Source organism: Sphaeramia orbicularis, chromosome 12, assembly GCF_902148855.1.
Source record: "Sphaeramia orbicularis chromosome 12, fSphaOr1.1, whole genome shotgun sequence".
In the NCBI taxonomy this organism is placed as follows: domain Eukaryota; kingdom Metazoa; phylum Chordata; class Actinopteri; order Kurtiformes; family Apogonidae; genus Sphaeramia; species Sphaeramia orbicularis.
In genome coordinates, this window is record NC_043968.1 from 21,732,276 (window position 1) to 21,758,614 (window position 26,339).

Below are 26,339 nucleotides of genomic sequence, written 5' to 3' on the forward strand. Positions count from 1 at the left end.
ATATCACCTTGTACTAAATTACATTAATACTTCCTAATCACATTTTTACTTAAGGGAGATGAACTGTTTGTAGTTTCTAAAAGATGTTTACTTCTGAAACCAGCAGATAATAAAGAAGCTGAAGATGGAGGTTATAAAATACAATTTACATTACCACACTACCTGTCTTTTATTTTTAAAGCCAAATTGTAGGGGAATATTCATATTCACATAAAATGAAAAAGCATTTCTTCAAATGCATTTTAATTTAGATTATGGCAACTAATCACTTCCATACCAGCTTCCTCCTGTATGCATTCTAAATGTTCCTCCAGCTGTTTACCATTCCAGCCTTTTGTTGCTCCTGTTCCAACTTTTTGGAGTGCTGCTGCCATCAGATTCAGTATTACCATATATTTTTAATGGGATACTCATTCAGTAATATTGAATTGGAGCAACAAAAGGCTGGAATGGTAAGAGGTATTAAAGAGAAACAGCTGGAGGAACATTCAGAATTAGATTCACTGGTAACTGGAGGTTGAAGAGACTGACCAAATGATGTATACAGGAGGAAGCTGGAAGCCAGACTCCAGCAGAACAATGTGAGGGACGTGTGGACGGGATGAAGCACATCACAGGGATGAAGGGAAAGGACGGACAGACATCAGAGAACCTGGACAGAGGAAACCAGTTAAACTGGTTTCCAACAGGTTCAGCTCACCTGCTGTCACCCCCCCACCCCCCAACACCTCATGAATCCGACACACTCACACAGTCCCACACACTTCAACCCTTCCCCCCTCTCACATGTAGCACCTCTCCCTCCCCCACCTCCACTGAAGACGACAGCACCCTCCCCCACACAATGCTACAGGCCATGTTAGGAGACAGCTGGAGAGACTACACCAGTGGAAAGCTTTAGGTCCTGGCATCTACCCCAAGATACTGAGGACCTGTGCCCCTCAGCTGTCTTCTGTCCTGAAACACCTGTACAACCTGAGCCTCAGTGTGGAGAGAGTACCGGTGCTGTGGAAGATGTCCTGCCTGGCTCTGGTCCTGAAGAAGTCAGCTCTACCTAGCCAGCTACAGACCAGTAGCTCTTACCTCTCATGTTATGGGGGTCCTGGAAAGACTGCTCTTAGCCCAGCTGAGGCCACAGGTGCAGAAGTTTTTAGACCCTCTGCAGTTAGTGTATCAGCCCCATTTGGGAGTTGACGCTGCCATCTACCTGCAGCAGTGAGCTCATGTGCACCTGGATGGTGGAGGAAGCACTGTGAGGATCACATTCTTTGATTTCTCCAGTGATTTTAACTCCATCCAGCCTCTGCTACTGGGTGAGAAGCCACAGGTGATGGGTGTCAGCGGCTAAGTGATCTCCTACTGATACCTGACAGACAGGCCAAAGTTTGTCCGTGTGGGCAGTGTCCTGTCTGATGTGGTGGTCAGTGGTACAGGAGCTCCACAGGGGACTGTACTTTCCCCTTTCCTCTTCACATTATACACCACAGACTTCCAGCACAACTCTGAGTCTTGTCATCAGCAGAAGTTTTCTGATGACTCAGCTGTTGTGTGGTGTATAAGAGAGGGAGAGGAGGGGGGGTACAGGACAACTTTATGGAGTGGACTGAACAGAACCACCTGAGGCTAAACATCAACAGGAGAAGGGAGATGGTGATTGACTTCAGGAGGAAGAGGACACCTTCAAAGCCACTATGCATCAGGGGAGAGGCTGGGGAGGAGATGGAGAACTACAAATACCTGGGAGTGGTGATCTGGAAATCCAACACCGAGGCTGTGTACAAGAAGGGGATGAGCAGACTCTATTTTCTGAGGAAGCTGAGCTCCTTCAACATATGCAACAAGATGTTGGAGATCTTCTACCAGTCTGTTGTGGCCAGCGCCATGTTCTTTGCTGCTGTTTGTTGGAGCAGCAGCATCAGCGCCAGGGACACCAACAGACTCGATAAAATTATCAAGAAGGCTGGCTCTGTAATCTGTGGAGAGGACGACACTTAAGAACCTGATATCCATCATGGACAATAATGAGCAGCCTCTCCACCACACACTGGACGGACAGCAGAGTACCTTCTCCAACAGACTGTTACAGCTCTGCTGCCAAACAGACAATTACAGGCCTGCCTGCCTGCCTGCCTGCCTATCTATCTATCTATCTATCTATCTATCTATCTATCTATCTATCTATCTATCTATCTATCTATCTATCTATCTATCTATCTATCTATCTATCTATCTATCTATCTATCTATCTATCTATCTATCTATCTATCTATCTATCTATCTACACTATGATGTGCCTACAAATTGTAGAACACTTCCTGCTCTACTAATATAACGTGTACATTTATAAATCCAGTAGATTAATGCATTACATACCATTTTATTTAACCTTTATTTAACCAGATAAAGTGGCTGCTAGAGTGCAACAACTGAATAAATGAATAACATTTCAATACCCACACATTATGTTTTACTGAAATTGTGGAGCAAAATAGATGCTTTGAGTTATGCATGCAAACAACTGTAATAAATGTATTTGGCTTATTGCGTAATTATAAGTATTTATCATTCTCTAGTTTTCAGTATATTTCATTGCAATCTATTTTACATGTAAATATGGAAAATATGACATATCTATACATATCTATCTATACATTTGAAAAAAATAGCACATTTTGATTTTAGTTAAGTGAAATTGTGAATCTCACATGAAAGCATCAGCATATGCCATGTAGTCTGATGAATACACATACAGAACAATGATCTTTGCTAAATTAACAATTGAAAAGGAGTATTTCACATGTTTATTTTTATTGTAAATATTTTAAATAATTGTATAAGATAAAACAAATTTAACCACTTTTGATTCACTGTAAAGTAATATTTAATTGTTTTCTCTTAGGCGTGTCTGTGGTGATATACACAAACCCTTGAGACACTGAACATACAGGGTGTTTTTTTTATTGAAATAAGCAAAATAAATATCAGAACAGAGTAGTCAGTCAAACAAAGACATGAAACTCTATTTGTCCAGCTATGACCAGGATATACAACCACTGTAGTTGTGACCGTCTGTAGAATTGTCCGTTTCCAGTTCGTCAGTGTTATTACCATGGATGTCCATGAAACAAACCCACCCGCAGAGCAAAGGAAGCAGTAGTCTTGGATAATGGGAAGTCAACAGTCCACAGGAAATGTCCTCCACAAGGCAGCTAGGGTGCGTTCACTGTCTGCTGCATGCTCTGTGTGACCAGAAGAGGGAATCCGTTATTGTGCTTTTTGAGCTGTAGTCCTGCAGTAAAGGCATCAGGGGCTCGGCGGCAGGAGTACAGAAACCAAAACATGAACAAAACACATGGAGGTGACACTAGTGGTTACGTTTTAACACTTAATAGTTCCAGTTACTACACAGGTTTTATCAACCCTAAAAACAGTGCTGTCATCTCAGCCCCACAAGAATTAAATTAATAAATACATGAAATCAAGACATTCAACGCAAACTCTGGCAGGCTGTATCTCTCACAAAGTCAATACTAAAAACGGAATACTAGATTAAAACAGAAGGACATGGGATTGGAAGTATGATTTGCTTTTTGTCCGCTTCAAACTAGTTTTCCTCTGGGAACTTATTGGAGACACATAAACACATCAGACTCTAAATGTCAACATGCACTAATGAGAATATTTACAATTGAAGAGTTCATCTAGACAGGGAAATCTGTCATGCAGTAAAATCTATTGAAGAAAAAGAGTCATTAAATTCTCCTCCCATATCTGCTGGCTGCTGCATCAGTAGAAAAAAAAAGTACTTTTACAATAAATGAATATGAGTAAAATATAAGGCGTGGTTCAACCCTACTATACGTAGTTGCACTGCACGTACAGCAGAAATCAGCATGGAATGGCTTCATTTCATGCTAAGACAGGACCAAACAGAGAAAAAAAAAAAAAAACAGTTGCAGTAAATGCCCTTTTGTGAACCATGTGTATTAAACGGCACCTAATATGAATCCCTAATGAATACTGTTTAAGTGAGAGAAGTGACCTCAGTTTGAACGACCAATGAAGAAAAATAATGCCTGTGTTAGTTTGTTTACCCTCAGACCAGTGGAAAGAAAAGCTGAAAAGTTGTATAAGTATATGACTATAGCTCAACACCTTTTCATTTCATTTCTTTTCACCATTTGCCTTTTTGTTACTTTGCTTTTTACTTTTATTCAGAAAATATCAGTTTCATGTCTGTGAATTAATAAGTACAGAGCTGGAGTCAGGGTGGTGTAAATCGTGCATAGTGTGGAAGCTGGCTAAACCTGCAATGTATGAGTTTTCCTATTTATTGTTGCATCCTATGAACTTTATCTATACATGAACAAACTGCAAAAATGAGGTATGGTTTTAAATGTTGGCACTAAATATTGTTGGAAGGGTGGCTGCAGCTCACTTTATACAGTGAGATTATGAAGTATTGATATTATTGTAGACAGTCAAATCAAATCTTGCTGTCTGTCTTTATGCTAAAATAGATGAACCACATCCTGACTACAGCTCTGGACAACACATCTCCTCATCTCACTCCCTTAAGTGTCAGTGATGGAACTGTTCAAATCTGTTTTGATAGGCTCCAAACTTTGTTACACTATCAAAACTGAACAGTTATGTCAGAAAATGCATCGTTTGTAACATTCATCTTGTAGAAACTGGAAGAAAAGATGTGGTTATTATGACCCAACACTTTCTGCATTTCAGTTTATCTAAGTTGATGAAAACTGCAAGTGGTTCATTTGTTCCATGTTACTAAAAGTGTTGATATGAGGGAACATTTTTTTCAGTGTGAACAGTAGTTTGACAGAAATAATCAACTCTTAATATGAGGTCTTCAACTTCTGTGCTAATGTCAGTGTTGGCAAAATATAATGTCATGTTCTTATTCGTTACAACTTAATGTGAAGTTCACACCATCTCTCTCTCTCTCTCTCTCTCACACACACACACACACACACACACACACACACACACACACACACACACACACACACAAACAAACAAACAGTGTTGCAGCAGTACCCTACAGAAAACAGTAGATGACCTCAAAACATTATTCGGGAACTATACACAATCAGACTGAGGGTAAACATACGCTGAGCTTTCACTTCCTAAAAATATGACACACACACTCACACACCTGGACTTAATTTTGTAGGAATGTCCATGCAGCCACAGTAAAGACTCTCATCCACATCCTTCTCATCTTGTTCTACATTCAAGGGTTCTTCCTTCTTATAAACTAAATGTCTGAACATAAACGTTGTCCTGTGCTGTTAGGATTGTTTTAAACTATTTATATATGCAAAAAAAAAAACACTTGACTTAAATCTCCTTTTCTTTCCAGATGCATGCTTGCTAATGCTAACTAGAAGGTGGGGGTGGGACCACTTTCAGTTACAGACAAGGAAACACCAAAAAGTACATCCCACAGTCTATTTAGTCGTACCTACAGGAGGAAGGCTAGGCTACAAACAGCTAGCATACAAGGAAATGTCTGTTCAGCAACATGTAAAGACCATACCAGTATTTTTACAACATTTCATCTGCTTGTTTTTATATTAGCATTTCCTTTCCTTTGAGATTTCTTAAGTTTCAAGCAGCCGTTGGTCTCAGTTAGTTTTAGGAAACTTCAGCTGAACAGTAGCTCACCATTAAAGACTCTGAGATTGGCTGGAACTACTTATTTTAATAGTTAGTTCACTTCTGCTGCTCTGTGTGTCTTTCCAATTGCCCCATGGGGACAAATAAAGTGAGCTGATTTATCTATATTTTAATAAATGAGTGGTGATTATTCTATATTATAATCAAAGCTCATCAAAACATAACATTCAACAATGAAAATTGCATTTCTGTCCTCTGTAGGGAACAAAAGCTTCCCTTAAAATAAACAAACAAAAATAAAAAAAAAACACTGTCCAGTACAAGGGACATTCCATAAAAAGTGTATCTTAAAAAAATGCTCCATCTTGCTGTTTCCAATCAGAGCAAGTATTTAATGCAGAAAACCCAAACTTTTACATACTGGGTTTCAGGAGGACGTGTCTAATAAAAGCCTGACATTGATTAAATCTAAATCCAGACTGAGTGTGGCTCTAAGGTACACTATGGAGGACTTGTCATTTATGAAGAAAAATATTGTAAAAATCACTGGTATGGTCTTTTAATTAGAAACAGTCTTTCAGAGTCCCCGGTGGGCTGATAATACTGCAACCACGATTAATTCAAAGCCCTGACTTTGCACTTAAAGCAGGCGAACATGCTGCTTTGGTCACTAAATGTCTGTTTCCTTTCGATTTCCTGTCCCCACTCTTCTCTGGCTCTACATTTATTCACAGCAGTGGGTGACTGTGGTTGGAGGTGAAGGAAAATTTGGAGGTAAACGTAGAGCACGGCGGCAGCCTTGTGTCCGTTCTGGGGTTACAGGTCGATGCCTTTGACCAGCGAGGCTTCCAGTGTGATGGGGAAGTCGTGCAGTGTCTCCAGGACTCCAATGAGGGCGTTGACAGTGGTGCGGTCTCTGAGTAGGGCGGTGTCCTCGTACATCTGCTGGATCACTGGACACTCCACCAGCAGTGGGAGCCACTGGGGCAGCAGACGGTCTCTGCAGAACAAACACGGCAGAGATACATGTAGTGTTGTAAAAGTGGAAAAATCATTCACCATCACAGCTCTATAGAGTTAAATTAGTCAAATATAAGTTAGACACAAACTATAGTCTGGTTTCTTTTTTTTTTTTTTTTTTTTTTTTAAATTAGTGATATTTAACAAGACAATGTGGACGGAAAAACAACAACAACACATAAAGGGGGAATCAAACAAATAAACAAACAAACCAAAAACAACAACAACGACAGAGTATTGACAAACAACAACGAAAACATCATATTACAACGAAAAGGATCATAAATGTAAATAGCAACTAAACACTGTAGCTTGGTTAGGGGTGATAGGGAAAAGGGGAAGGGGGGTGTGTGAATGAAAGTGAGAAAGAGAGAGGGGGGAGTGAGGGGGAAAATAATAATTGTTGTAATAATACAAAAATACATAATAATAATACCAGTAGCCTAATTTGCTAGTATTATTGTGGCGGTGGTAGCGGTGTGGAAAAATCATCCACCATCACAGCTTTATAGAGTTAAATTAGTCAAATATAAGTTAGACACAAACTATAATCTGGTTTCTTTAAACTGTAGAAAGTTACCAAAACCTTTGCTACCATGGTAACAGTGATGAACCTAACAAATTGGCAAAAAGGATAAAAATATAGGAAATGAGTGAGTGGAGCTTCCTAATACCTGGTCGCACAACACTCTGCCCCTCCTGCTCCCCAGGAATTAATAAGTCTTGACTTTCAATCTTTTCATAAACGTTTCAAAAATGTAAAAAAAAAAAAAAAAAAAAAGAAGCAAAAATTGAGAGACAGGAACATGTAAAGAACATGTGTATAAAATTTGAAAAGAATTGGGTGAACAGTATGCAAGAAATTGGTTGGACTAAGTTGAAATTTTCAAAAACTTGTAAATAATCCATCCATCACACTGTGCACTGCTCCCCTCCTGATGGAAAAAACATGTGTCAGATTTGAAAAAAATTGGGGGACTAGTCTTTGAAAATCTGTTTGACAAAAATCTCAGACGGATGGACAGAATTCCTGGTATATCTATACTCTCCCCCCCCCCTCTGGGGCAGGCATAATACTGATAAGTATAGTAATTTTGGTTTAATAATATTATAGAATAAGAAACTAGAGGAGAAAGCATTTTGGCTAGGTGCAGTAAATATTAAACAGTGGGGGTAAAATAAACACTAAAACCTACCACATTCACACCAAAATATATTTATGTATCCATCTGCTCTTTGTGAAAGTGCAAGTTTTCTGCTGGAGTGAAATGGGCTGAGTGGTTTTAAGTGGAAGCAGAAACAGTCACTGTTTATTGTTTGAAAATGCAAGCAAGAAAACTGTATTTTTTATAGAACATTTCACTTCAGATGGAAATAGTTTAGGATAATGTGCTGCAAAAAGCATGAAATACGATTTGCAGCAAAATCACAGTCATCCAGCATTAAAAAGAATACCACTTAAACCAAGAAAAGGCAATAAAACAAATAAATCACTGACTTGAAATGATAAAATTGTAATTGCTAGGAATAAACAGACATAAAAGCAAATGAAATAAAACAAAGGACCAGTAAAATGTCTTTAAAAAGTGTTGAATTAAATGTATAACAGACACATTAAGGCATGTATCTGTAGACTGAGTATAAGTTAGAGCTTTAACGCCGCAGTTTGGGTCTATCTTTGTGAAACCGGCCCCTCACCTGGCTCCGAGACAAACCAGGAGCTGGAACTTCCCATCCTTTCCGATGCTCCTGGAGGTGGAGTTGATTGCGTTGACATAACGACAGAGTGATTGACAGGTCATCCCCAGGGGCTCTGTGGTCTCCTGAAGGTCTCCCATCTGGTCAGCTGTCTCCATGTAGGCGACGGCCTTCTCTGCAGTTATTGGAAGACAGAACATTAGAGATCCACAGAGGGTTGTTTTTGAGTTGGTCACAGTTCATCTTAGCAGCAGCAGAGGGCGCTGCAGATCCACACTTACCCACAAAGTCCCACACGAACACAGTCTTCTGGAAGAGCCGTGCAGATCTGAAGCCGTGGTGGAAGAACTGTTCGAGTGCTGTGACCAAGCTGTTCTCTCCACACAGCAGGACAGTCAGGCTGCCTCTCTGCACACAAACAACACACAGAACAAGTGTGAGTACGCACATAGAGAACAGAAACACATGAAACACACTGGAAGATGACACAACTGAGTAAAGATTTTTCTTTTTAGAATAGACAAGAAGATGGATGGATGGAATAGAAAAAGATATACAAGACTAAGGATCACTAAAACAACCTAAAACAGAAATAATATATAATCATATCCATCCAACACACGTAACTGAATCCTAATAGTTAAGTTCCTGCTGCTTTATTTTTCTAATAATTTCTAAAGTTTTCAAGAGTGTAACAAAAGTTTTCTGTTATTAAGTTTATCTGAAAAAAAGCTGAGATAACCTGGGTCATATCTCTACAACATGATCAGGCTTTTTTTCCCCACAGATGTGACAGAAGTAGTGGTTCTAGCTGATCTTAGTACAAACATACCATTAACCCTAAAAGACCCAAACATCCACCAGTGACCAAAACCATCTACTGATCTAAAATATTTAATACCTATTCATCCACTAATCCTATCAATACATGAAAATAACTGACGTAAAAAGCAGTTTGTCATCTTTTCATGGTCATCAGATATGACCCACTTGGACGTTCAAAGGCTCCGTAGTGAACACGGAAACACTGTCATCTTCTACAACACAGATTCAACAGTGGTTGGATACACATGATTTTACATTCAGTTATTGATATCCTGGCTAAAAAGGACCTTTTTTTTTTGCCCGATTTCTCTGTTTTGATATAATAACCATTGAATTTACTCTGAGTTTTCATGCACATCTAGATGATCTGTGAATTAAATACAGAAAAATACATGATTTACACTGAAAAATGCAAAATCCAGAGAATAATATAATAATAAATAGTTATAAATCACTTAAGAAAGGTTTAAATAGAAAAAGTTCATTTGGGAACTACAACAAAAGTAGCACTGGGTCTTTACTTGTGAATGTGGCTAAATCAGTGTTAAATTAGTCTAAACATAGTGAAGCAGGACTAAAATCCTAAAATGGTTATCTAAATTCACTGTGGCAGACTTCCACTGTGTCTGCTTGTCGAAAACTGCAGCACAGAAGAAGCAGCCAATCAGTGATCTTTGCCTCTTCTTCATGGCCTCCATGCATTACCATCCATCTTTCATCTCCTTTCTACTCTGTTTCCATCACACTGATAGAGGGCACTTAAGAGTGTTTAGATAAAAGCAGCCATTTATACAGCATCTGTTCTCTCCACTGTGGCAGCACCGCTACCATTAGGCCGGCCATAAAACCCCCTTCACTAAGAACAACATCATGATGGGTCAGTGGATAGAGAACATTCCACTACTGCTAATAAATGAATTCCACTGCTGTCTGTATCTGATACACAATTACAAACCTCTTTCTCTGGTTTGTGGAAGTGTTTGACGATGGTGTTCACCACCTCCCCGATGGCCTCTTGGATTTGTGCCGAAGTTGGCTCTGAATTTAGAAAAACATCCAAATAAATAAACTTCACTCAGCCCGTACTGCTTTTAAATGACAATATTACAATGTAAATAAATGATGCAACTATCTGTGCAGGAAATTCCACAGTTCCACTGCACAGATGACAGATACTGACTGTTTCCTCGTCCAGACAGCGATGTGATACTGATGCGTCTAATCTGGGATGGGGAGCGCTGCAGTGGGGGTGTACGACAGCCCCTCCCAGAATCCTCCTCTGTACTTGGTAACACCAGCTCACCAATCAGGACCCTCTCCAGGCTGCCATCGTCCACACCCTTACCCAACCACCGGCCACATGGGAACCTGGGGTTTGACATGAATACAGGATTATTTTTGAAAAATAATAAAAAAAAAAACTATCCTGGCTCAGCTGACGTGGGTTTACTGGCCCTGTTGATTATTTAGTGCTACAACTGGATTTAACTCAGCAAATCATCAGTGGTTCAGCATGAGACTTCATTTTCACACATGGACTGACCACCACAGAGTCCAGACTTCAATCCCACTGAGAATCTTTGGGATGTGATGAAGAACATTTTACACTTACAAGGTCTTGGTGAAAAATTAATGCAAGTCCAGATGGAAATAAACGTGATTACATTTATTGTGACACTGCATAAGCACTGTGTGGCATCAACGATACAATGTGTCCTGTAACCAAAGCTAAAAATGACACAATTTTTTTGGACCAGACACTGTATTTGCATTAATTTGGCAGAAATCTATGACAATATCATCATGTGGTAACACTGAACAATTTAATACAGGAATGTTAAACTCGCCGCCCATGGGCCAAAACCAGTTGAAAGGTTCCAATCCAGCCCAGGGTATGAATTTGGGAAGTGCAAAAATTACACTGAAGATTTTAACAGTCAAGGTTCTTGAACTCGTTTTAGTTCAGGGGCCACATACAGACCAATATGATGTCGAGAGAAAGAATATCGTAACAGCCTATAAATAATGACAACTACAAATTTTCTTCTCGAGTTATGTGAAAAAATAACATAACACTGAAAATATTTACATTAACATCCATCCTTTCAAAATACAATGCAACTAACCCGAACAGATATGAACAACTTCAAATATGTTAAGAAAATTAAGTGCAAAACATATAAGAAATTATTTTAATTTTTGTTCCGAACTCAAAATTTTTTAATAATATTATGCCTATTACCAAATATTTGTGTAACATTGTGTGTAATGCACATGTAGAAATGCTAAGCTGAGGTAAAATATTGTTAAAATTGCATTTATTTTTCTTAAGAAATTTCAGTTTTTTCAAGCTATTCACATCTTTTTTGTAAATTGATAGTTTGGAAAAGTAAATATTTTTTATAATTTCATGTTTTTTATTGCACTAAAACAAAGAGAACCTTGGAGTTCTCATTATTTATAGGTTATCATGCTATTACTTTATGGTTCAGCCCTTTTGAGATCAAATTGGTCTAGATTTGGCCCCTGAACTAAAATGAGTTTGACACCCCTGATTTAATATGTACGTTTCTGCACCTGCCTCTTCTTATCTATTTCAGAAAATGCATCATTACAGATGAATCACTCAAGATCCTCAACTCCCCTATATTGTTATCTTGTATAAAATGCACTAGAATAGTTTATCTTACACTGTATTTCAGTCTTGTGACCTTGCCTTACACTCTAAACTCTCTACTTTATTTCTCATCGTATTGCTGTGTCCACCTTGGTGTCCACATTGGTAGCAGAATCAAGTGTTTAATGTAGTGTCTGCTCACCTGTAGGTGTGTCCTGTGATCTCATTGCGCACCATGACACAGTCCACCAGCCATTTGGCCAGGAGACCAGCGTTATCGTGACCCAACTGGACGGTGGTCAGTTTACCGAGGTTCTGACACTGAACACAGCAGAAAAAGGTTTTTGTAAATTCACATCTAAATGTTCTGCAGTGGTAATATCCATTTAAATATTCCATCATAACTCTGCCATTGAAGTCTTCCAAAACATAAAGTTACAGACAGATATTTGTCTCAATTTAACTTCCGTCAAAATCCAGAAATTCAGTGGAAATGAGAATATTAGTTCACTACAAGCGTGGAATCTCTGCATGCACATGAACTTTGCAACTCAACAATTCACTACTTCAAATATTCAGGCTTCAGAGCAGTGCTCGTAATTGAAGTGTCGAGGGGAAGCTGAGTTTGAGGCGGCATTTTGTTTGTTTTGAGAAGACAGTCTCTAAAGGCACAGGCTACAGAAGAACGATGGCTGGAGGCACAAGAAGCAACAAAGCAGCTGGAGACATTTAACAGAACCAGAGGGAGATGGAGGGGGAGCAGGGGCATCCTCTAACCTTGAAAATGGCGGAGATGTGCGTGTGAGGCCTGAAAGCAGACTGAGGGAGATGGAGACACTTGTTAAGACAGAATGGATGGACACAATCAAAATGTGACGATTTCAGAATGGGTATAAGAGCACTGTCGATCATGCAGACAAACAAGACATCAGCAAACATGCACAGAAATGCACATGCAGTGAGAGTAAGACTGGAGGAAGTCTGAGTGTTTTTCGCTGGCTTCGTGTTCAAGAAGCATTTGAAGGTATTTCCTGTGAGAGTCTACAAGATGTATAAAATAGCACTTTGAAATTATGAACATTTTATATCATTGTGTGTTACCTGGAAAAGTGACTGTTGTCTTTAAAATGTTAGAAGGTTGTTTAAAACCCTTATTAATCTTAAAGTGGTGTTGTCAAATTGTGTCCTTTGTTTATAAAACCTAACCCTGGTCACTGTATATTTGTGAATAATAAGGGAAATAGTGTTTTTACATAATCATTATCCAAAATGTATGTAATGTATGAAGTATGTATGAGGTGACTTTGACCTGCAGGAGTCAGGAGATGTGTGCAGAGAAACTTTTTATCTCTTGGCAAATGAGCAGAGGAGGAAAGAGGAGTGATGGGAGCAGGAAGTGAAAGAGACAATAAGATTCTCAGACACAAGTGTAAAAAAAAACTGTGTGTTTAAAGTATGAAAGGAGATGTAATGAGTGGATGTCACATGTCTATCTTTGTGTCCGACTTCTAATGCACCTGAAAGTTGACGACTAATAAAAAGTGCTGACACAAAGTTATATTTTTGGGGAATCATCTATATAATACTTTACAGGGTAGATTAAAATGGTAAAGTTTTGTGCATTTTCATTTTGTGCCTGTCTTTGCCTCATAGTAAAGACACATCTTACTTCTTTGTGAAAGAATAAGTATTCATTCAGATGATTTCCATCCATTAACATGTTCAGGAGAATGGTAAAAACACCATGAAAACTACAAAAATAAAATTAAAGTTCCCATGAACCAGAACTGTCCTTTAACAGAATGAATTCAACCAAAACACCAATAGCATCTTCCATTTGTGTGCTGCTTGCAGAAAAGGTTTCAGAGTGACAGAAGGGGCAACAAAGGGAGTGAAACTGTGGCTCATGCCTGACGCACACCTCACCACAACCCTGTCTGTGCGCTGTGGAGGTCAGCGTGTCAAAGGTCAGAGGTCACTCTACTCACATCAAAGGTCATCTCCAGGACGTTCTTGGGTATTTGCATGATGCCAGAGTCTCCCAGCTCGCCCGACACACATACCCAGGGGTTGGACGTGGTCATGGCATTGCTCAACTTCTTGATAGGGATGATGACGACCCTGTACGGGATCACTGCAGGGACATAAGGTACGATAAATAAAACTAAAACACTAAATAGACTCAGTGTAGCTGTGTTAAAGATAAATGTAAAGGGAAAACTGAGCACATTCTCATGAACAGGCAGCAAGTATGCGTTGATCATGCATGCACACACTGAGCTGAATAATACATACTGCCTTAAATCTTTGATTAATTTGTAATATACTCTCATGCTTTATTGATACTAATAGCTCAGTAAAGGCATTGATCCATGTTCTGTTGCATCCATCAAGCAACTGACATTTGGCAGAATAATTCAGAGAGAATGAGCGGGAAGAAGAATCAGAGTCTATATGAGGCTGGAAGGCGGTCTGTGGTGAACTACAGATACACAGCACAGTCACTGAGGGATTATTCCTCAGGATACACAGCATCATTCATCCTCACTGAGCTCTGATGACATTTCACTCAGTCACTGCACACACGCCTGCTTTTAAAGCCCACATAGTGTATATCACTCTGCCACTTCAAATCATATCACTGTAGTTACAATAATTTATGCTTTGGAATGATCATAAATTAAAGTTCTGATACAGAATAGGTATAAATATGTAGGTTTTTACAAACCAAAATATAGGACAATACCATATCTATATCCTCCTGAGACCCAGCAATGTATTTTTGTCCTCTTCAGTGGACAACAGTTTCACAGCTTTACTTAAAAAAAAAAACAAAAAAGTTGTCCACTGCAAAGGACATACCTTTAAAAAAAAAAGAAAAGAAAAAATGTGTGTGGAAAACTGTTGCATCATGCTGTTTCTGAGTAAGGCAATTATTTAATGTAAAAAAGCCAAAACTTTTACCTTCCTGGGTCTCAGGAGGATATAGCATAAATCTAAGAAAGCTAATGCACACGTGATAATAACATAAAACTATCATGGCTGGGAGGTTTTGTTTTTTTTTTTTGTTAGACAGTTCTACAGATTTGAAAGATTTAAAGGTGTTACAGTAAAAAACCCAAATACAAAAAAGATACAGTCGATCTGCACTGACTCTCTTCCTGGATGTGAGAAAAGTAACGGTGATTAAAGCTCTTCTTCATCCTCCTCTCAATCACTGTTTATATCAGGGGTGTTAAACATAAGGCCCACAGGCCAAAACCAGCCCGCCACACGGTCCAGTCCAGCCCCTGGGATGAATTTGCAAAGTGCACAAATTACACTGAAAATATTAACAGTCAAGGGTGTTCAGGGGCCACATACAAAAAAATGTGATAAATAAAATAATCACATAATACCCTATAAATAAAGACAACTCCAAATTTCTTGGTTTAATGTAAAAAAAGTTAAATTACATATAAAATATCTACATTTAGAAATTATCCTGCAACAATAAAATGTGAATAACAAAAATGAACAAAATGAAATGTTTTAAGAAGCTCATGTTGTACAGCAACAACATGATCAGGTTTTTCACATTTTCATAATGTAACTTAACTTTCACACTAAAACAAAAAGAAAAATGTAGATTTAATTTATAGGTTGTTATTTTACTGGTCCCGCCCATTTGAGATCACATTGGGCTGTATGTTTGACAACCCTGGTTTATAAGATGTAACTGGCTGAAACAACTCAAAGCATTAGAGAAACAAACTTCCTCTATATTCTCCATCACATACACATAGATTCCTAACTTATAATGCGCACATTTAAATAGAATGAATTGTCTTAAGTGTGACTGAACAGAGGTCAGAGGTCATGTACTGCTGATGAAGGACTCACTGATGGTGGTGAAGACGCTGGTGAAGCAGAAGTAGTCGACAGCGTTTAGAGACAGGAGGTGGAAGAGGAACTGCTCCTTCTCCTCCTCGCAACGCAGGAAGGCGTAACGCTTGTACAGTTTCCTATGAGTAGACCACAGTGGGGTCAGGTCAGGTTCATGTAATGTTTCTATAACAATCTCGTCATCTGGTGTTCAGCCTGCACCAGTAAACAATGCAACACAATGTCAGGACCCTAGGAGAAGTATGTGTGTGAACGGAGCAGAGCAGGATGTCATAGGTGAAAGAATGAACCTGTGGATCATATCAGGGCCTTCAGTAAACTGCTTTGATTCTATGTGTGCTCACTTGGTTAAGACTTGTCGCGACAGCAGCTGCTTGAGGTGCTGAGAGAGCAGCTTCTTCTCCAGGGACAGACGGATCCAGGCTCTGGCTCGTCCCACATCTGTCTTAATCTCAGACATCATCTGGATGTGTCTGCAGACAAAGGACAGTGTTTGACAGTTTATCTAAATGAAACATGCGGGAACAAAGGAATGCTCACAGATGTTTGGTGCTGAACTCGTTTTATATTTCCCACTACAACAGTCTGTGCCCACAGATGCAGCAGCTTAGTAACCACAGTTGGTGCTGCCGGTCACCTGGAACCCGCTAACCTGTAAAGACTTTCTACACACTCCATGATTATTCTACTTAAAGCTAGACGGGGGTATTCATATTGACTACAAACCAAACGCTGCACTGTTAAACAATATGAGTGGCTCCACAGGTGTGTGTGATGTGGGGAAATTTGGTTTGAGATGGTGACAGGTGGTTTTTGGAGGATAACCCACCTCATATCCTGTATGCAAGACACACGCAGAGTCGGCAGCGCTATGCACGATTCAGACTTTCTTCTCTCAGGGACGTGTGGTACTGTGGAGCAGAAATACAGGATGTGAGCCATAAGACAGAGGATGTAAGCGCCATGAGCAAAATATAAGTAGTAGAATTATTAGGAGTATTTTAGCAAGTTCCCACATTGTTTTGACATGATTTTTTAAGGATGTGCAGATCTGACTTTTTCAGTTCTGATGCTGATACCAGTGCTGGGGCATTGCATATCTGGTGTGTGTGTGTGTGTGTGTGTGTGTGTGTGTGTGTGTGTCCTGAGTGACACCATTGTCCATGTGTGCATGCAGGTGCATTAGCGTCTACTGCTGCACATCACAACAGTATAAATCAACCCCCCCATGGATTGAGGTATGTGTGGGTGTGTGTGTGGGGGGGCATATTGTCCAGCACTTTCACTTTCTCACAGCTTTATCTACAGACTTATATAACCCACCACATCCTCCACATATAAGTCCGTCACATTACTTTTAGGATTACATTCGGCATGCATGATGTAGCCGTGTTGCAAAAAATCAAATAGAAAGGATCGGTCTAACAGATCAGTTGCTTTTACAGATCCCCTATCCAGCTAAAATGTTAATATCGGGGCTGATACTCGATCCTAATATCGGATCGGTGCAACCTTAGTTTTTTTGATGTTAGGATTAGGTTAAGGATAGGGTTAGGCCTACAGTTGTGATGGTTAAGGAAACACAACGAGCTAGGGAGGGTATTATTTCAATCAGATGAGAAGATAGAAGATCACCTGGTGACTCGGCTTGTTGCTGCTCCAGTCGCTCCTCTCGGGCCTGGTAATGCAGCAGGTGTGACCACAGAGCGGACTTCCCCTGAGAGGTCAGAGGCAACATCACAAACATGCACATAACAACGGCTAATACACTCACTGGTCAAGGGTGAGATTATTATACACACACAGAGGATTTAACAGGCAATGAAGTATTAGCCTTAATACCCAATATGGTCGTAAAAACCTATTTAATACAGCGCTTTTATATTGACAGTATTGAAGAGAGGGACTGTGCACCAGGAGATTTATTTTATGAGAATCAGATTAAGGAATGTGAAATGTTTTTTGATTGAACGTATGCAGCTTCATTCGTGGCTGTGTGTGTGTGTTTGTGTGTCCGTGCTGACCTGTTTGACTTGCAGCCCGTGGCTCCAGATCCTCTCCAGGAGGTCACACAGGCTGGCGATCAGGGTGTTCTCCTCCAGGCCGGTGATGTTGGCCTCGCTGTGGCCTAGCTCCACTGCCTCGCGACCCATCTTCGCCACTAGCATACGCTTGGTCTGAATACGCCAAAAGCACACACAGAATCACACAAACACACAATTAAAGCAACTACTATGGAATCTTTAAACACATACTTCTGTGGCCACTGATGATCCATAACAGACAATATAACACATTCACTTGTCATAATCAGATTACTGCTGTTATTTGATAAAGTGTATCACATTTTGTCGTTTACATGATCACCGGTATAATTTGACGACTCCAGATATCAGATAATGATCAACTATTAGTGTGCATGTAAACGGGCTCTATGATCACATATCTGATAATGGGCTGAAACATGTAAACCAGGGTTTTTTTGGTCATCGTATTTCTGAGGTGCGTGTAAACATGTCAGATCTGATCATTATAATTAACCAATTAGTCCCAGTTATCAGATTTTTCTGGTCATGTCAACAGGCTCACTGACTGTCTATCACATGATGCTTGGGTTTTCTGTTTTACCTTCATGCGACACTCTTTGAGCAGCCCCTCCACAAACTTCCAGTTGGTTTGGGCAATGACGGCGGGGGATAAATCAGACAGTTTGGGCTGGCGCAGGCTCTTCCCCAGGCTTCGTGCCTCTTGCATGTACTTCTGAAGACCAAACAAAACACATAGTTAGACAGCAAGCATTTTTCCAGTGCAGATTATGCTATTTTGGAAAATATACTTTTAGAGGCCAGATTTAAGGTCCAGTGCTTTAGGGTGATAATGATTTGATGGAAATTTTACTGAATTATTTCAGCTTGGTAAAGAAAAAAAAAGAACATATATTGTACAATAATTCAGATTCACACATTAAATGAAGTGGCAAATTAGGAATTCAGCTGAAGGGCTTGAAAAGTGGCTAGATTATGGATCTGTGCAGGATAAAATGAGGTGTGAAGCTGTAATCTATGCTTTATAGATAACTTTGCTCAAAACCCTACATAAATACTTCCATAAATTTGGAATTAAAAGTAGGGATTATTAGAAAGCTCACTATTCAGGTTCATTTATGTCATGATGACTACATGTGGACTGTGATTCCTTGATTTAAAAAGGGGATTTATGGGAATCAGAGAAAGTGAGACACAGATGAGGAGTGGTAATCTGCTCAGAGTGGGTGTATGTTGGGAGTGAGTAGGGTTCCCACTGTAACTACAAGTGAAGCGCTGTAAATATCCCACAATGCACCTCTTACAGAGTCTGAAGTAGAGTGTAACAGGTCTGAAACTGAAATGGATACAAGTGTCTGTGGTCTTGAGAAGTGAATTGTTTTTACTTATTTCTTAATTGGTTAATATGTAAAATGATCCTCATTAGAGTTAATTATAGAAAAAAAAGGTTCGAGTTGAACTGTGCCTTCAAAATTGATATCTAAAACAATCCATTGATTTGGTGAATCATTACAACCAAGACAGACTTGTTTTGTATATTTGCATAATCATGTTAAGACAAAATAATGAAGACTTTTGTATGTTTTGTAGTCTCTATTGTTGTCTGAGCTCTGTAATGTTTAATCCATAAAGACCCAGTGCTACTTTTGAGTCAGTTCCCAAATGAAATTTTCTCTGTGTCTAACCTTGCTTAAGTGATTTATCACCATTTATTATAATATTATCCTCTGCGTTTTTCCTTCTCAGTATAAGTCAGATATTTTCCTGTATTTAATTTACTGACCAGTGTTCATAAAAGATCAGATTAAAGTTGAGGGTTATTATATTAAAAACAGAAAAAAATGCAGAAAAAGTGACTTTTCCCAGTAAAATATATCATTAACTGAATATAAAACAAGTGTCTCCATCCACTGTCATTGATCCAACACCATGGGTTTTACTCGTGAATCAATGTTGTAGAAGATGACGGTGTTTCCACGGTAACTATGGAGCCTCTGAACGTCCAAATGGGTTATATGTGATGACCATGAAAAGATGACAAACTGCATTTTACACCAATTATTTACATGGGTTGATAGAATTAGTGGATAAATAGGCATTACACTGTTTAGATCAGGAGATGATTTCAGTCAACAGTTGATGTTTGGGTCTTTATGGGTTAATGGAAATAGAATCAATTACACAAAGGATTTGGTGGTGTTAGAAACATGTGCATGTTGTGACTTAAGGAGATAAACTCCTGAAAGTCAGTGAATGATGTAATAATTTTGTGAAACTTGTGATGATATTACTGTGAATAAAGACAGAAACTATTGTGAAACAGATGATTTAATGGTTTTAAAGAGCTGAACGTGTGAGATTCATATAATCTATCCTAATTTCAGATGGAACCCATGATAAAAATACACAGAGGAAGGTGGAGGTGTGGGTGGAGGGGGTCTGTGACAGGGGGTCCACAACACAGGCAGCTCCTCCACATACCAGACAGGACGCAGAGGCTGATTTTTTAGGCGGTTTAATGGGCGGAGGGGACGCATTGTCCCACTCCCAAAAAGCCATGGAGTTCTGCAGGACCAGGCAGCCCTCCACCTGCTGAGGAGGAGGAGTAGGGGGGGCGTACGACGCAACCCCCGGGCCGACCGGTTCGCACAAACAGACAGAAGACGGGAACAAAACAGAAGCATGGAAAAGAAGAAACAGAGAGGGGAGCATGCACATGAAGGGTGGAAAATAAAGCAAAGTCAACGTGAATGAAAACAAAATATATGGCACAAAGAAAAAAAAAGACAAACTGAACGGCAACAAGAAAAAAGGAAGGACAGAACGTTCAGAGGGAATATTATGGGATGGTTGACCGGGGGTTTTCTACCTCTTTCAGGTCGTTGTCGAGGGTTAGATGTTCTGTCTGTTGTCTGTGACGATCTTTTCTGCGCTGAGCTGTGGCGGTCCTGTGAGACCACCTGTACAACAAGAGAATCCACAGTAAACAAGACCTGAATCTGACACACAGTCCTCTGTAGATGAGCTTTCTGAACTCCAGATTATGAGGCTTACAGAGATAAACAAAGAGCCGGTAACAGGCTGCTTTTGCTGCTAAAGACCAGATGAGGTTCTGCATTTTAGTCCATTAGCTCAAATGTGAGGTATGATGATAAAGGTGAGATGACGTGTTTGCACAAGGAGATGAGTGGTTTAATCAAATACACGTGAAAACTATATGAAACAATATTTCTGTGAAATGTCATCGTTCATTCATTCATGTTGAAGTGGAAGAAGGAGATCTGTCTCATTACAGAGTTAGAACTACGTAGATGTGGATGGTACAGTTTCGCATCAAGACAAAGGACTTAAAAAGTTGCAGAAAAACCTTATTTTCCAGAAATATAGTAACAATGAACAGGGGTACAACAGTAATAGTTATTTATGGGATGTAATCATTTGTTCTCTTTTTTGTAATTTAATGACTGACCTATTCTTTATATGGATTGTATACATAAAATTGGGGCGGGACAATATAAGCTCGGTTTCTTCCTTCTCCTTTTTGGAAATAAATTATTGTTAAGGAGTCACAATGAAATAGTTGTACATTTGTGTGACATTTGTTTTCTTTTTGGGCTGATTTATTTCCATATATTGGAGTATCCTTTTAATTCTGGAATTTCTTTTTCCTACTTATGTTCGAAATAAAGTCTATCTGTATCTATATCTATAAAGATCACTCATGGCTACGTTACAATTTTTTCTTTATTACAGAAACTGAAATAGGAAACTATATATTTTGGTTTTATAGGACTACTGTGCATGAAGTATTTCTTATAAATCAACAGTGTGTCTGTCATAATAGAGTATAAAACGAAGGCTGCACAGGTCCTGGTTTTTATCAAAAGCTTTATTTCTGTCTCCTTCATATTTTTGGCATCATGTTGAGTGCTTAAAGTCTCCTCTAACTGTTAAAAGCATGAGCAATCTTACAAAAAAAAGCATACCATAACTGCAGACAGATGAGTAAAAGTAAATAAACTGCTGGAACACACATGTCTCTACAGTGTGTGTGTTCAGAGCAGGTTCATGTCGACTCACTTGTTGTTGGTCGGACCTGTGTTGAGCACGTCGGCCTGCAGTTTGGGGAAGAACCCCTGCTCGTATTTGCCCTGACCGATTTTCATATCCAACAGGTGAGGGTGGATGGCTGTGTGGTCGATCTTCATCAGTCGCTGTTCGATGGTCTGAGCTGGAAGGAAAACACAATACACACAGGATGATATATCTCAGAAAAAGACAACACTGAGTTTTAAGACATGGTGAAGGTAAGACAAGGTCTTGGCTGCAGACAGATTAAAAGTAAATAAAAATTAGGAGTCTAATTCTAATCTAAGGCACTTGCAGAAACAGTAATTATGTATTGTGTAGGTGTTCAGTGCTGTTTAAAATAACCTCTATATGTTCAAGTGCAAAGGGGCTTTGTGGAAAAAGAACATAGCTTTGACATGGTTTAAATGGCATGGTCCTCAGTTTTACACAGATGGACTTAAAGGCTGGTATCAACGCTTGTAGAAGTGTATTGACCTACTTGGAGCATATGTTGAAAATAAACATCATAACTTAAACTGCTTTTTCCAACTGTCCTTTTTCCACTAACTTTTTGAAGCCCCCTCATAGAACTGAAGAACCCCAGTTTGGTGTTTGGCTGCTGCCCACCGATCGATCCACTCTGTGCCTTCATTCACAGCTAACCACACTGGTTCCTGTTGTCAGTGTTGGAAGTCACATGCTTTCGTTGGTTTCTCAGTCATACAGTAGATGTTTTGTGTTCTGCATTTCAGCTTTTCCTTGACATCCAGTAAAGTTATGCTGAGATTTCCCAACATAGGCCTTCATCCTGTTTTTGTCATTTGGTCTGTCATTTCACACAGATGTGAAAACAGAACACTGACCAAAATACATGAAACCTGAGGATACGCTGGTGACAGAACTACTGTATGTCAGAAAGGGTGACCTTTTACCTTTTCACTGTTTATATCCATCATATATTTTGTGCTATATTCAATATGAGACAAAAACTAAATTGTTACCCCGCCCCCTGAAGGGGAGGCAAGGGGTGTTGTTTTTGGTTCGGTTTGTTTATTTCTTTGTTTGTTAACGCTCTAACAGCAAAACTATTGGTTGAATTCATACCAAATTGAGTTTATAGAGCCAGTGACCCAGAATAGATCTGATTTCCTTTTTGGAAAAGTAGGTCAAAGTCAGATTTTTTCATGCATCTTTAAAATCTTTTTTTCCCCTCCCATTTACTTATAATAGGCGAAATTTCAAATGTCTATAAAAACATCAATTTTGTTTCAATTTACTTCAAACTTGGCACATATATAGAGGAAACTGATATGCTGACATCAGCACACGCATATATACGACAACATCAGCTGGATCGATGAATATGTGCAAGGGGCTGGGTCTGTTGTGCCTGGCACCACTTGCTATTTATTGTCAATAAGTCAACTTTTATTATTTAGTTTCATTTATTGGTTTTACATTTGCATTATGTGATTTGTAGGGTTTCCTGATGTACTTAATTGCAATGTCAACAAAGACATTCTATTCTATTCTATTCTATTCTATTCTATTCTATTCTATTCTATTCTATTCCTAACATTATTTCATAGATGACATGAAGACAGACGGTAAAGGTATTAAAATCTGACGCATTTTTCACATCTACTCTCATAGATGGAATGATGTTTATTAACATCTGTGTAATATTGACCTTTACCCTCGACATGGTCCTACGTCCAAAGAGACAATCATGTAAACAAATAAAAAAACCTGACATACACTCACTTGTTCCAGACTAATGAGGCATGCATAATATGTTGCAACAGCTGCTCATTTGTCAGGAAGAAAAACCTGGCAGGACTTCAGAACAGCTTGTTTACATGATAAAGGATGAGCTATGCTGTCCTCTCATGTTTCCTTTCTTTCCCTGGAGTCCAACTAAAAAAAACTCAGACTGACTCATCCCTTCACCTGTTTTATCTTCACCTCACACAGCAGCAGCAGCAGACACACAGAATCCTGTTCACTCACCTTCCCCTACAGCTTTACTTGCTGTACACTGTCTGGGTTACGTTTCCCCATCTGAGGCAGTGATCTTATTTACTGTCTGACTGCATTTACTGAAAGGACCTGCAGCATTAATCTCTGTTCTGTTGTGACCTGTGAGCGGAGGCATCAGTGCAAGACGCCACAGGCAGAAAAAGACGCTGCCTATTGTCTGAGTAATTGGGTACCTGCATGCACCATCGCCCCTAAATGAGCTCACCCTCAGCAATTAAGCTTTACATTGTCCGGCCCATTAACATGAAACACTGAGTCACATACAGACAAGAGGCCAAGATCCACACAGAAGAAAACAAAGGGAGCACCTTCTGATAAGAGATAGTGAAACTGAATCTGAATATATTTGGATGCTTCTATGAAACTAGTACCTAAAAACAGGACAGATGGACTAAAAATTCAAACAAAATGTAGACTAATGTTTGGAAGCACTTTGGGTTTATCTTAAACATACTTATTTACTGAGATAAAAAGAAAGTATTTTTCAGATAAAACACATTTTTATAATATTTTTAGACAAAAATTCGCATGTAACACAGTAAAAAGGACACTAAAATTACGCACTACTATTTTTTCAAATATCTTTTTGCTCTCTCACAGGTACATTTTGGGAATCGAACTAATTATGCAAGGCAGAGTGTTTCACAAAAATGGCCGCTGTTGCAAAATCACTTGGGATTTATATGTGTTTAAATGGGCAGGTTCTGCATGTAACGTGAGTGGACACAAAACCTGGAATGAGACTGCAGATTCATGAAAAACCCACATGTCTGGATTAGAAAAACCACTAGGATCATCAAATTTAACACAGTGTCTTTATTTATAGAGGTATATAAGACCATTTCAAACCATGTTTTCCAGATCAAATGCATTGACACCTAGGTAGCTTTTCCTGTCCCAACTTTGGTCCTATTTTTGGCACCAATATTTTATTAAAAAATTCATTAATTTTGGGATCGCTCAGAGTGAGAGTATAATTTTTTTTGCATTTATCTGAGGTCATCATTAGGTACATCCTGGGGGGAAATATGTCTAAATTTCTCTTTTATTATTGGGTCTAAAAAGCTGGCAAAGTGCCGGGTACCAAAATGAACCCAGTTTCACAGAAGCACCCATATATCATTCAATGAACTTTTGAATATGAATTTATCTTCTTAAACATATTGATCATTAAGTTTGATGCTGTTTGGTGTGGAAGTGAAATCACATACAGTATTGTGTAAAAGTCGCAAGCCAAAATTAGGTCACATATGCATTTCTCAGTCTCTGTATTTAGATATAATCTGGACATATGTGAAGTATATACAGCAGTAAAAACAAAAATTTCAGGGAAAAAATAGCTTCTATAAAGAAAAGTGGTAAAATTTAATGTGTCCTCCCTTTGTACTTAACATGTCTTTAACCCTTTTGTTCAGACAAAATGAGATTTATGGCATTAATTTTCTGATGTTTTATACCAGGTTTCATTCAACACGTCAGATGTTTGAGTTGCTTCTTGTCATGTCAGGGGTCACAATAAATACTGATTTTGAAAGCCTCTTAAGCTGAAGCAAAGAGCCTAAAACAATGAAAGACGAAAAGATTTGTAAGTATGTGGCAACATGAATTATAATAAAGGACATAATACTTAGTAAGTCAAATAAACATAAAAAACAATTATTAGATGAGTTAAAAACTAATATAAATCTAATTTGTGTCAACCCAGTTTCAAAGTGGCGGTGCAGTTTTATAATTTGAACTTTGCCAGTTTCTCTCTCTCTGTTTCTAATGCTTCCAGTGTTCTCTCATTTAGGGAAACTCTATCCTGCTCCATGTTTAAAGCTCAGACGGATATCGATCTTCTCCTCCAAGAAAAGCCAATGATGTTTGTTTTTTTTACACAATCATAGACACTTGCTCCACCGGTCCCTAATTTTTAAACACACAAGCCATCCGGCATTGCAGCTCTGTTATAGTTTTATTAACACCAGTAAACTACAATGAGGAACGGACTGACTTAAAGAATCCCTGTAGACCTCAAAGAGTCTGAGTCAGTCCTGAACGTGACCTCCTGCCTCAGGGCTGCACATTCAGCAATTAAAGGCTTAACAAAGGGTGACCAAAGCAGCACTAATTGAGATGAGAATTTACCTGACCACACAGTATCGAGTGTGTGTTCTTGTGTTTGTGAATGTGTGTGTGTTATGGAGGGTGATGGAGTGTCTGCTGTTCTGGGATAGAAAGAGATGAGGAGCAGGGTTTTCTGGTCACTGGGGAGGTAAACTACTGCCAGATGAGACGAGATACAGGAGTAAAAGAAGAAAGGGAGGAACAGGCAGAGATAGATGCAGAGCGTTTATATGTGTTATTAAATTCCACAGAGCAGTGTGTAATCCTGTTCGACCTTGGCTAATGGACGACTGGTATGTTTTGAAGGATGGACAGATGCGAAGAAGGCCGATGAGCGAAAGCCAATTAAAACTAACTCCCAATGGATCAGACTATCCAACCACTCC

At 39.1% G+C, this 26,339-nt stretch overlaps 1 protein-coding gene across 8 annotated transcripts in view; it reads right to left on the reverse strand.

The window, feature by feature from the left end:
* Positions 1-6,004: 6,004 nt before the first annotated feature.
* The window catches only part of dennd5b (DENN/MADD domain containing 5B), an 85,297-nt gene continuing 64,962 nt past the window's right edge, over positions 6,005-26,339 (reverse strand). For 2 of the 8 annotated variants that reach the window (XM_030148671.1, XM_030148668.1), the window contains 17 exons: positions 21,814-21,964; positions 20,603-20,693; positions 20,215-20,325; positions 18,317-18,448; positions 17,713-17,865; positions 17,324-17,405; positions 16,518-16,599; positions 16,033-16,161; positions 15,686-15,807; positions 13,792-13,937; positions 12,581-12,622; positions 12,006-12,124; positions 10,367-10,554; positions 10,142-10,224; positions 8,643-8,769; positions 8,362-8,536; positions 6,005-6,643 (listed from right to left, as the gene is read on the reverse strand). In XM_030148671.1, the coding sequence (XP_030004531.1) occupies positions 6,460-6,643; positions 8,362-8,536; positions 8,643-8,769; positions 10,142-10,224; positions 10,367-10,554; positions 12,006-12,124; positions 12,581-12,622; positions 13,792-13,937; positions 15,686-15,807; positions 16,033-16,161; positions 16,518-16,599; positions 17,324-17,405; positions 17,713-17,865; positions 18,317-18,448; positions 20,215-20,325; positions 20,603-20,693; positions 21,814-21,964 (2,117 nt within the window). In that variant the 3' untranslated portion in view covers positions 6,005-6,459. The remainder of the gene's footprint in view (positions 6,644-8,361; positions 8,537-8,642; positions 8,770-10,141; positions 10,225-10,366; positions 10,555-12,005; positions 12,125-12,580; positions 12,623-13,791; positions 13,938-15,685; positions 15,808-16,032; positions 16,162-16,517; positions 16,600-17,323; positions 17,406-17,712; positions 17,866-18,316; positions 18,449-20,214; positions 20,326-20,602; positions 20,694-21,813; positions 21,965-26,339) is intronic. The other 6 variants (XM_030148675.1, XM_030148672.1, XM_030148676.1 and 3 more) reach the window with 4 other exon arrangements.